Below are 12,491 nucleotides of genomic sequence, written 5' to 3'. Positions count from 1 at the left end.
ACCTGCAGCACTGGTGACATGCCAAGCACGGTTCTAAGAGCTTCAGAAAGACTGACGCATTTGCTGCTAAGCACAGCCCCCCGGGTCGGAGCTGTCCTTGACCCATTTGATGGATGAGGAAACTGCAGCAGAGGAGTTCAGGAGCCTGGTGAAGGACTCGCAGCTAGTAAGCGGCTGAGCTGGGACTCAAGCAGCTGTGAACCAGGATAATTTCAGAACGTAGAACAAAAGAGGCCAGATGTGGAAGAAGATATGTAAATTCAACCTATGGTAGGAAATGCGTACAGTTAAATAAAAAAATAATACTCTACAATTTCAGGACGCATACATATGGAGTCAAAGTGTAAAGAACTGTCATTGAATCACAGACACCAAATTCAGTGCAGTGGTTACCTCTGGAGAGCAAGGTATGCAATTTTATTTTATATATATATATATATATATATTTTTTTTTTTGGTGAGGAAGACTGGCCCTGAGCTAACATCTGTTGCCAATCTTCCTCTTTTTGCTTGAAGAATACTGTCCCTGAGCTAACACCTGTGCCAATCTTTCTCTATTTTGTATGTGGGATGCTGCCACAGTGTGGCCTGATGAGCAGTGTGTAGGTCCAAAACCCAGAATCTGAACCTGCAAACCCCGGGCTGCTGAAGTGGAGTGTGTGAACTTAACCACTAGGCCACTGGGCCGGCCCCTCTAATGTTATATTTTTGATGTTTATACCTATGTTCTTGGGAGCTTAGTTCACACCTTTAAAAGTGTAAAAAATAGCTTTATCATGGACAAAGCCATATATCCTGGCACCATCTGGACTTGAAAAAAAATGCTATAGCTATGTGTCTAATGTCACACCATCCAGAGGGCCACCCATCCTCTAGGCTCCAGTGAAGACTTTGGCGGCGTGAGGCTGAAAGAGGGTGTGTTGGGGAGGATGAGAGTTGATGCATGCCTTGTGCACATTATTTGGCAATAAAAAGGCTGTCTTGCAACAGGATTAACAGTCCTTTGTTGCCAAAATAGCAGTGTTTTCCTTACGGAGCAGGATCACCTCGACTCATAGAACCAAATCACGGCTGCCCAGGAGTTTTATGTTCTGGAGCTCTTATGGAACATGGATATTTTTTGGTGCTTGGAAGTCTGGAAACGTTCAGAAATGTGAAGTCTTTTTTTTTTTTTTTTGAAAAATAAATGTGAGCAGCTAAGAAAAGAATGAAATCCTTATTTGTGGAACAACCAATGCAGTGTATCTTTTAAAGCCATATCACTTATGTTATTTCCTCTCTATCCTTGGTTTATTAATTCAATATTTTGAATAAATAATACACTGACATGGTCCACTACTCAAAAATGACAAAAGAGCATGTAGTAAAATGTTTCCTCCCAGTGCTGTGAGCCAGCCAAAAAGATCCACTTGCTAACGCCAACCCAAACAGCCTGGATATGCTGCCAGAAACATTTGATATGGATATATGCAAACATATGCGTGCACGCACACAAGCATATACATAAAGCACGCTGACATTGTTGTGTTATTTTTGCAATCACATTGGTGAAAAATAGTTATGTGATTGTAGTCGTCTATTTTTTAACCAATGATGAATTTATTTTGCTCTTCAACTACGGCAAAATCTTCCAAGGTGCGTGCATATGTCCACATGGATACACACAAATACATCTTATAAGCCTAAATTTGTCAATTGGTACAGATGTTAGCATATTGTGCACAATGTTCTTGTTCCGAATTTTTCTCCTAATAATATACCTCGGCCATCTTTCCTTCGCGGTTCATAAAGAGCATCCTTGTTCGTATTTTTATAGGCATACCATAACTTATTGGACCATTCTCCTATCCATGGAGATTCAGGCTACGTCCAATCTTCTGCCGTTACCAACAATGCCGCTGTGAATAGGTGCACGCAAATATCCTTTGCAAGTGTGTGAGCATATCTACAGGATAGTGTTGCAAAAGTAGAAATGCTGGACCAAGGGTTTGTACATTTGCAACCTTGTCAAACTGCCTCCACTGGGTTGTGCCGATGACACTTCTGCCAGCAATGGAGGTGAGCGCTTGTTTCCCCATGTGCTCTGACACGTGGGTTGTTTGTCAGCTGAACGGGGGAAAAATGGTATGTCACTGTAGTTGTTTTGTTTTGTTGTAGATGCCAATACTGAATTTCTTTTGCTTATGCTCTTCCACTACAGCAAAACCTCCCAAAGTTAGAAGTGCATTTTAACGCCTACTAAGTCAGCCATGGTGTTTTGGGTAAACTATGGAGTCTGAAGGCCAAATCTGGGCTGCCACCTGTTTTCTTGTTTTTTTTTTTTTTTAATATATATAATTTTTTTCTTTTATTTGAGGAAGATTAGCCCTGAGCTAATATCCGCCGCCAATCCTCTGCTTTTTGCCAAGGAAGATTGGCCCTGAGCTAACATCTGTGCCCATCTTCCTCTACTTTTTATGTGGGATGTCACCACAGCATGGCTTGATAAATGGTGCATAGGTCTGCACCTGGGATCTGAACTGGCAACCCTGGGCCACCGAAGCAGAGTGTGCGAACTTAACCACTGCACCACTGGGCCGGCCCCTAATATATATAATTTTATTGAGGCATATTCTACATTTCATACGTTCACCCATTCCAAGTGTACAATTCAATCATTTCATAGTAAATTTACCAAGTTATGCAATTATTACCATAAATCAGTTTTAGAACATTTCCATCCCCCCATAAGATCCCCTCATGTCTATCAATTGTTAATTCCTTTGCCCTCTCCTCCCCTCCTTCCCAGGAAAACACTAATCTACTTTCTGCCTTAGTAGATTTACTTTTCCTGGACATTTCACATAAACGCAATGATATAATAGGCAGTCTCTTGTGTCTGGCTTCTTTTGCTCAACATAATGTTTTTGAGGTTCACCTGTGTTGTAACGTGGATCAACGGTTCCTTTCTTTATTGCTGAATAATATTCCATTGCATGGATATACCACATTTCGCCTACCCACTCACCTGTTGGTGGATATTTAGACTATTTCAAATTTTTGGCTACTATGGGTAATGCTCCTATGAATAGTCATGCACAAATTTTGGGGGTGGACATATGTTTTCAATTCTCTTGGATAGAGTCCTCTAAGAGTGGAACTGCTGGGTCATCTGGGAAATTTATGTTGAATTTTTAAGAAACTGACAAACTGTTTTTCCAAAGTGGCTGCACCATTTTACTTTCTCATCCGCAGTGGGTGAGGGTTCCCTTTTCTCCACATCCTCAACATTTGCTATCATCTGTCGTCTGGATTATAGCCATCCTAGTGGGTCTAAAATGTTATCTCATAGTTTTAATTTTCATCTCCCTACTGACTAATGATGAGCATCTTTCATGTGCTTATTAGCTATTCATCTATCTTCCTTTGTGAAATGTCTATTCAAGTCTTATGCCTATTTTTTGATTGGATTGTCTTATTGAGACGTAAGAGTTTTTTTGTATATTCTGGATACAAATCCTTTATCAGGTACATGTCAAATATCATCTCCCAGTCTGTTCTTGTCTTTGCATTTTCTTAATGGTGTCTTTTGAAGTGCAAAAGTTTTGCATTTTGATGAGGTTCAATTTATCAATTCTGTCTGTCAGTGTAGTTTTAATTTGCATTTCTCTTATATGTGTGAGGTTGATCATCTTTTCATATGTTGAACATCTTTTATTATGTTTCAAATCCATTTAGATTTTCTTTTCTGAGAACTGTCTGTTCATATCCTTTGGCTTTTTAAAATATTGGGTTATTGATCTTTTTTTATAGAGCTGCAGGAGCTCTTTGTATATTAGAAAAACGATCTCCTGTCTGTGATACTCATTACAAATAATTCTCCCAGTGTGTCCTCTGTCATTTGACTTTACATGGAGTCGGTTTTGCCACGCAGGTTAAAAAATGTTTTTGTGTGTTATTTAATTTATCATTTTTTTCTCCTATGACTCCTGGGCTGTGTGACAGAGGTAGTAAGATCGTTTCCACTCTGGGGTTATGACATATCTCTTCCTTGGCTTCTTCTTGTTCTTTTGTGTTTTTGTTTTGTTTGACATTTAAATCTTTGATCCATTTGGAATCATTCTGGGGGAAAGTATAAAGAGATAGAGATTTAATTTTCTTCTTTTTCAGATGACAGCCTGATTAGTCTAATACCATTTATTAGATGATCTTTTGTTTTCTTTCATAAGAAAGTTGAGATGGCACCTTTGTTAAATACTAAATTTCCATATGTATTTGGGTATATTTCTTGATTTTCTGTTCTTTTTCCATTGATGTGTCTTTGTGGTCACTTGCCTGTACCAATGGGCTCTTAAAAACATGTTCTAATACCTGGCAGGTCTGGTTCTTCCTTATTAACTTTCGTTTTCAGAATTTTACTGATTATTCCTGGTTATTCACTTTCTACCTGAAGTTTAGAATCAGGTGTGTCACCCTCCATGTGCCCCGTCCCCCCTAAGCCCCACCCCCGACGCTCCCCACATAATGTTATTGGTATTTTTATTGGGATCATATTACATTTATAGATGACGTTTGGGAGAGTCGAAGTGTTTCCGATGTTGAGTATTCCTATCTAAGAACATGGTATACTTTTCCATGTCTCCATCTGCATCCCTCAGAATGTTTTAAACTTTTCTTTACATAGCAAACACATTTATTAAGCTTACTCCTGGATATTTGATCTTTGTGTTGTTGCTCTTATAAGTGGACTCTTTTATTATAGTTTCTATGTAGCTGCTGTTTGTACATACAAAAGCTACTGCTTTCTGCATACTAATTTTGTTATTCCCCATCTTACTTCCCCTATTGTTTAAAGCAGTTTTCAGTTTATTCTTCTTTACTTTTCTAAGTATAGAACATATCTGCAAAAAGTGATCGTTTTGCCTCTTCCATTCCAATTTCTGTATCTCTATGTTCTTTCCCTTGTCTAACAGTGTTCAGTAGACCCTATGGGACAATGGTGATAATGGCCATCCTTGTATTTTTCTTTTTTTAAAGATTGGCACCTGAGCTAACAACTGTTGCCAATCTTCGTTTTTTTTTTTCCTGCTTTATGTTCCCAACCGCACCCCCCCCCCCATACATAGTTGTATATCTTAGCTGCAGGTCCTTCTAGTTGTGGGATGCGGGATGCCGCCTCAACATAGCCTGATGAACGGTGCCATGTCTGCGCCCAGGATCCAAACCCTGGGCTGCCGCAGCGGAGTGTGCGAACTTAACCACTTGGCCACGGAGCTGGCCCCATCCTTGTATTTTTCATGACATTAGTGGAAATGTTTCTAGTGAATTTCATTAAGCATGATATTAGCTTTCAAACTAGGAAATATTTTGTCATGCTAAAGAAGTATCCATATATTCCATTTTTTTTGTTTTATTTTTTAGTATAAAAAATGGATGTTGGGGTCGGCCCAGAGGCATGGTGATTAAGTTCGTGCACTCTGCTTTGGCAGCCTGAGGTTCACAGGTTTGGATCCGGGGCGTGGACCTATACACTGCTCATCAAGCCACGCTGTGGTGGCATCTGACATACAAAATAGAGGAAGATTGGCACAGATGTTAGCTCAGTGACAATATTCCTCAAGGAAAAATAGGAAGATTGGCAACAGATGTTAGCTCAGGGCCAATCTTCCCCACAAAAAAAAACAAAAAATGGATGGTGAATTTGTAAAATGCCCTTTAAGCATCCATGGTGATGAGCTCATGGTTTTCCCTTTTGGGTCTCTTTATACGATGCAGTGTATTCAGAGCCATCCTCCACTCGAACTATCCTTGCATTCTGGAATAAACACCACTTGATTGCGATGTTTTGCCCATTGAGTGTGCCGTTGTTTTTAGCGTCCAATATTTCAGTCTGCATTTTTGCATTAATGCTCAGGAGGAAGACTGATCCGTGGTTCCATTTGTACTCAATCTTTTTTTGGGGTTTGGTAACAATGTGATCATGCCCACGTCATAAAAAGTATTTGTATTGCTTTTTTTTTTTTTTTTTACAAATATAGATTTGACTATTTACATACATGTTATAATGATTATGCTTGGTCCAGCTCTTCATCTGTTTCCCCCTCTTCCTCCTCTTACGATTAGTAACAACTGCTCAGACTTCTGAAAGATTTCAAAGTGCCAAGCTCTGTTCCAAGTGCATTGCATGTATCACTTCATCGGATTATTACATCAGCTTGGGGAGGCAGGTATTACCAGCATCCCCATTTGCAGAGGAGAAAACTGACCCATGGAGAGGAAGCAGAGGTCACCTAAGTCTGAAGACCTAGTGTGTGCTGGAACTGCCATTCTCACCACGGCGCTCTCCTGCCTCTTGCAGCATCTGCCTTTTAAGGTCATGCTGCTTTGTGGCCCCCTTGGTTTTATTTCAATGTATTAACCAGACATCCTCAGTTTTCTCTGTTTTTAGCTTGACTACACATTAACTTTACTTTTCAATGTTCCTCATGGACAATTTAGACATTCCACCCACATTTTTAATCCTAGAATTATTACCTTTCTCAACTAACATGAAATGTGCTTGGCTGCTTGCCATGGGCTTTCAAGACACAACTTGTGCCTGATGGTTTAGCTGGAGGGGCATGACCTAAACATGTGAAAAAGGGAAATAACACCAAGTCGAAAGAACTGTCACTCAAGGCAGGGCTGGATGAACTGCCAAACAATAGGGTGCAGAGCAGGAGGTGATGGAGTGCAAAGGAGAAGAACAGGAGTCCTCCGGTGGAAGGAGGCTTTGATAGGGACGTGGGGTACAGCACTTCCTGGTGACCCTCAGGCCCTCACACAGGGGAGCAGAGGGCAACAAGGAGGCTGACTCTGGGGTCAGTAGTGCTGACGTTGAGAACCCCTGATCTACAGCATGGTTTTTACCACTATGTAGTACTTCATGTCGCTTAACTAATTTCCTACTAATGAACATTATTCCGTTTTCTTCTTTCTCAAAGCTATGAACAGCACAGACAGGAAGAGCTGTTTCAATCATCTGTGGCAGGGGACTGGAAATCACATCGCATGGGCCAAATCTGGCCTGTGGTCCATGTTTGTAAATAAAGTTTTATTGGAACACAGCCATGACCTTTCATTTACATATCCTCTGTGTCTGCTTTCACATTATAACGGCAGAGCTAAGTAGTTGTGGCAGAGCGTATGTTTCACAGCCACAAATATTTAGTATTTGGCCCTTTATGGAAAAAGTTTGTTATCCCTGATCTATGGCAACTTGTCTTATTTCTTTAGTATAAATTCCTTAAATTGAATTTATGGGTCAAAGGGTATGCACATTAAACATTTTGATATTTACTTGGTCCATGTCTCTCAAAAAATGTCATGCTAATTTATGTCTCCAGCAGCAATGTATGAGAGTGACATTTTTCCACGTTTACCAACTCTAATTCTTAGCATGATGTAAAATTTTTACCAATCCTATAGGTGAAAAGAGATATTACAACATTATTTTATATTTAAATTTCTTCAATAGTGAGTTTATAAATTTTTAAAAATAGTATTTTTTGCCTTCTTTTCTACTGGGTGTTCAGATTTTTCTTATTATTTTTTAAGAACTCTTTATATATGAAAGATACTATCACATATGTTGCAAATACTTTCATCAGTTTATCATATGACTTTAATTTCATTTATGATATTTTTTGCCTTTTGAGTTTTATGTGGTCAAACATATCAGCCTATTTTCTTTATGGTTTCTGCCTATGGTGATCTGCTTATAAAATTATTCCACATTATTATTAAATATTCAAACAATTTCTTCTGGTAATTTGTGGTTTGATATTTTACGTGTTGATACTTAATGCATCTGAAATTTATTTTGTATAATAAGTGAGATAAGAATCTACTTAATTTTGTCAAATGATGATCCAGTTGTCCCAATATTATTTACTGACTGTTTCATCCTTCCTCAATTATTTGAAATGTCATCATTATATTATTGAATTCCAATTCGTACCTGAATCAGTTTCTGAGCACACTATTCTGAAGACAGACTACCTGAGTTTGAATCTCAGCTCCACCACTTATTAAATGTGAATTTGGCCAAATAGCTTGATCTTCATAGGTTGGGAAGATTGACTGAGTTAATTTACATAAAGTGCTTTGCATAGGACCTGACACAGAATGTTTGCCTAAAAAATGCTGCATGCATGCACATGACATGCTATTCTTGTTATTGCTGTTATCTGTCTATTCTTTTCCCAATACCATGATGTTTTAATGACTTTACCTTCATAATTTGATTTGTACCAAGTATGACAAGTTTGCCATGATTACGGTTCTTTTTCAAAAACTTTTTGGATATTTTCATTCTTCCATATAAACTTGAGAATAATTTTGTCAATAAAAATTGTTTTGATTTTATTGGAATTGTATTGACTGCATAGAATAATGGAAAAATAATGTGTATTTGTACTTTATTGAATCTTTCTATCCAGGGAAACAATCCATCTGTCTATTTGTTCAAGTCTTCTTTCATTTTCTTTCAGTAAAGTTTTGTCAATATAATTCTGTACAATTCTGTGTAATATGTCAATATAATTTCTTGTTAAGTTTACTGTGTTTTCTAGGAAGATAATCACATAATCTGAAAACAATGATAAAATCAGCACTTTTTAAATATTTACAACTCCTTTTCTTTTTCTTTTCTTATTGTATTTGTTAGAACTTGCAGGGAAATATTAATAGTTCTGATAACAATATCCTTTTCTTGAGTTTGACGTTTAATGGCAATGTCTCTCGTGCTTCACTGTTGAGTATAATGCAAATCTCCTCTTGGTTTCTATGATAAATCCTCTGAGGTTAAGAAGAATTCTTCTATTTCTAGCTTATTAAGACATTTCTAAAGACAGCTTTAGACGTCAGTTTCATCAAATGCCACTGGTGTTTCTACAGAGATGATCAAATGGTGTTTCTCTGGAAGAATATTAATATAGCAAAGAGCTGAGTCTTGAAAGGTGGGCTGCAATTAAACAGAGGAGGAAGGGCGGGAGGGCACCTGGAGTGAGGGGACATGCACAGAGGCAATGAGGTACAGCAGACGACAAGTGAGTGGACTGCTGGAGTTAATGGGGTGAAGTTGGGGAACAAGGGGGACAGGAGGTGAGACTGTGATGCAAGGAGGGAGCAGAACCTAAAGGGCTCCTGAAATCAAGCAGCTCAGAATTTACTAAGAAGATGAGCATCACGTACTGTCACATCTCTATCAAAGATAAGACAGGAGAAAGGACGAACTCATGTTGAAACAAATTTGAAAGCACACACAACATCAAATGTACGCTCATGTAAACATTTGTAAGAAAATAACCAAGACCTAATAACACGGCGAACCCATTAACTTTAAAGTTTACGGAAATGTGATTCTGATGTATTTGCGTTTTATTTCTCAAGCATATTTGTACCTGTTCTGTGGTCTTGTTAGAAAAAATAACAGCCGAACCTCCTTCTTCTTCTTTAGGGTAGTTGGGAAACGTGCCAGTCAAGTTCCTGAGGAGGAAAAAGAATGCAAATTAAACAGCAACGAATGCAGGCCTCTGTGCTCTATTCCCCATTGGCTGGCTCCCTTCTGTTCACTTATATGAGTGATGGTTATTAGGGTGAGGGTTCTCTGCCAATCTCAGGCCGAACACGATTCCTCTAAGGAGCAGAAGGATCTGACAACATTAGGAGCAAGTTTCCTTCCTCAAGGTAACTGTTACTCTGACACAGACACACCTCTCTTTAAAACAGACTGTACTCTTCTTCCTCTTTTTTTTTTTTCTTAAATTTTTGAGATACTCTGTGCTTGAGTTAAGAATGAAGGCAGAAGCACAAATCATTTCTTCCTGTTTAAAGTTCAGGATAAACACAGGATTTTGAAACTAAACAGAAGGATGGAGCTGTTCGAATTACAAATTTAGTAATAGTGCATGAAACACACACACACGCTTTAGGTTTTAGTAAGTCTAAGGTCCCATATTTTAGGAGTTCCAAATGATTTTTTTTTCTGTAAGCATACAACTTTTATATTTTGAAAAGCAAACTTGAAATCGAATGTTTGGGAATTTCAGAAGGGATATGTACTTAACATTTGTAAAAGAAATTGACTTTGAAAACAAACAGACACATAGATACAGAGAGCAGATTGGTGGTTACCAGAGGGGAAAAGGGTGGGGGCAGGCTGAGAGGGGTAAAGGGGCAAGTATGTACCGTAACGGATGGAAACTAGGCTTTCGGTGGTGAGCATGATGCAGTCTAGAACGACGCTGAAACATAATGATGGACACATGAAATTTACATAATATTATAAACCAATGTGACCTCAATTAAAAAAAACTGACTTTGACACAAGTGTTATATTTGTTCCATTTGTTCCAAATATAGAAAGCAAAGACTACCAAATTAGTACCATTAATCCACCAAAGGATAGAATCTAATGGTTAGAGGAGATGACCGTGCTTAAGATGACTTGGCAACTCGTGGTTCTCAAACCTTGGGCCTTCGGAGCCCTTTGCCCTCTTGATAATTTTTGAGCATCCCAAAGAGCTTTTGTTTAAGTGAGTTATAGCTATTGATACGGTATTAGATATTAAAACTGAGCAATTTCTAAAAGATGCATTTTTAACTCATTTAAAAATAACAATAAAGCCCTTACATTTTCACATAAGTAACATTTAAAAAAAAATTAGAGAGAAGTGTGTTCCTGGTCTGCATCTTTGAAGGCTCTTTCAGGTCTGGAAGTTAGCTGGAGGCTCATTTCTGCTTCTGTACTCAATCTGGTGCAACATGTTGTCTTGGTTGATGTATAGGGAAAAAAATCTGGCCTCAGGCAGATGTGTAATTGGAAAACGGAGGAATATTTAGTAACCTTTTAGATAACTGTGAAGATTCTGCTTTGACCCTACACCACAACACGCCAAGCAGTAGCTTCCTAAAGGCTGGCAGTGACGGTGAATCTGAAACCATATCAGTGAATTTTCCTTTTCTGCCACAATAAAATCCACTGGTCTGTCTCGCGTGTTCCATAGATGTTTCGCCCGTGCATGATTTTGAAACATCAGGTCTTGGTCATTTGGAAAATAATGGTGCACTGAGTTATGTGAATCTTCCCAATGTTGACACATGTCATCATATCAAAAACCACATCCGCTAACAACTCCACCAATCTCATAATCCGAAAGTCTAAGTAATGGGAAGTGCTCAAACTCAAAGAGGTGACTACGAGGTTTCTCAAATTTTAGTTTTCCCTAGAAAGCTTAGGTTTTATCAGCAACAAATACTCCTACTTGTTTTCCTTCATGCTCGTTTGGTTCATTTTTGAGAAAATGTCTCCCTCAAACCCAAGTCTGAATAATGAGAGTTTTAGTCATTTTCTCAATTAAAAATGACGTTCTAGGGGCCAGCCCCATGGCCGAGTGATTAAGTTTGCGTGCTCCACTCCAGCGGCCCAGGGCTTGTCAGTTTGGATCCTGGGCATGGACCCAAACACCACTCATCAAGCCATGCTGTGGCAGCATCCCACATAGAAGAACTGGAATGACCTACAACTAGGATATACAACTATGTACTGGGGCTTTGGGGTGGGAAAAAAAAGAGGAAGATTGGCAACAGATGTTAGCTCAGGGCCAATCTTCCTTGCCAAAAAAAGCAATGAGCAACAGTGGAAAAAACAGAAATACCTAACAGTTCCTTTAAAAAAAAATGACCTTCTATTAAAAAGTGGCCAGTTCAGCTTGAAACTGGACAACTTCACAGGTTCTGGAGGCCAGAAGTCCAAGATCCTAGTGTCAGCAGGGTTGGTTCCTTTTAAGCGCTGTGAGGGACAATCTCACAGCTCTTGCTCCAGGCAGCCAGCACACTTGGTTGTGCAGCTGAAGGCATTTGTGTGCACTTCTCATTTTCTCACATAGGATATTGAAAAGCTCCCATCTGGGCGCTTCCCTGTGGCTCTGAGACATGCTCAGGGCTCTCTCAATTAGAAAACACTCAGCTTCCTTGAAGTTCCATCCTCCTCCGCCACTCACGACGTCTCTGCTCTCCTTCACCATCCAACTTTTCAAAAGAGTGCTTCACGTTCACTGCCTCCATTAAAAGAGCTCTCACAGGCTGAGTGATGAGTTTGATGTTGCTGACGCCAGGGGACGTTTACCAGTCGGCTCCCTCTTGGTCCCTCAGATGACCAAGTCCTTGGTCCTGAATGGTTCTCTGTCCTTGGCTTCCAGGCTCAGCATCCTTCTGGCTCCCTGCTGTGTCTCTCACCACTCTGTCTCTGAAGGCACCTCCTCCTCTGCCTTACATAGAAGGAGCTCCCCTTATGTGACCTATAAGCAGTATTTGAGTTCTCCATCATCTCTTCTCCCTAAAATGATTTGTTTGTGGGATCCCCTCCTCTCCCCCAGTGACCACTTGCTCAACCTTGTCTGCTGGAACCTCCTTGTGTCCCCCACCTGTAATAGCTGGGGGACCCAGGGCTTGGTCCTCAGGCTCTTCTC

At 39.5% G+C, this 12,491-nt stretch overlaps 1 protein-coding gene across 2 annotated transcripts in view; it reads right to left on the bottom strand.

Moving 5' to 3' along the window:
* The window catches only part of IQCA1 (IQ motif containing with AAA domain 1), a 154,880-nt gene that overhangs the window by 79,712 nt on the left and 62,677 nt on the right, over positions 1–12,491 (bottom strand). For both annotated transcript variants that reach the window (XM_014862589.3, XM_070489334.1), the window contains exon 7: positions 9,423–9,507. In XM_014862589.3, coding sequence (XP_014718075.1) covers positions 9,423–9,507 — 85 coding nt within the window. The remainder of the gene's footprint in view (positions 1–9,422; positions 9,508–12,491) is intronic.

The sequence above is a fragment of the Equus asinus genome, chromosome 19, assembly GCF_041296235.1.
Source record: "Equus asinus isolate D_3611 breed Donkey chromosome 19, EquAss-T2T_v2, whole genome shotgun sequence".
Classification (NCBI taxonomy): domain Eukaryota; kingdom Metazoa; phylum Chordata; class Mammalia; order Perissodactyla; family Equidae; genus Equus; species Equus asinus.
The sequence above is the reverse complement of the archived record's forward strand: the minus strand, read 5'-3'. Positions and strand labels throughout refer to the sequence as shown.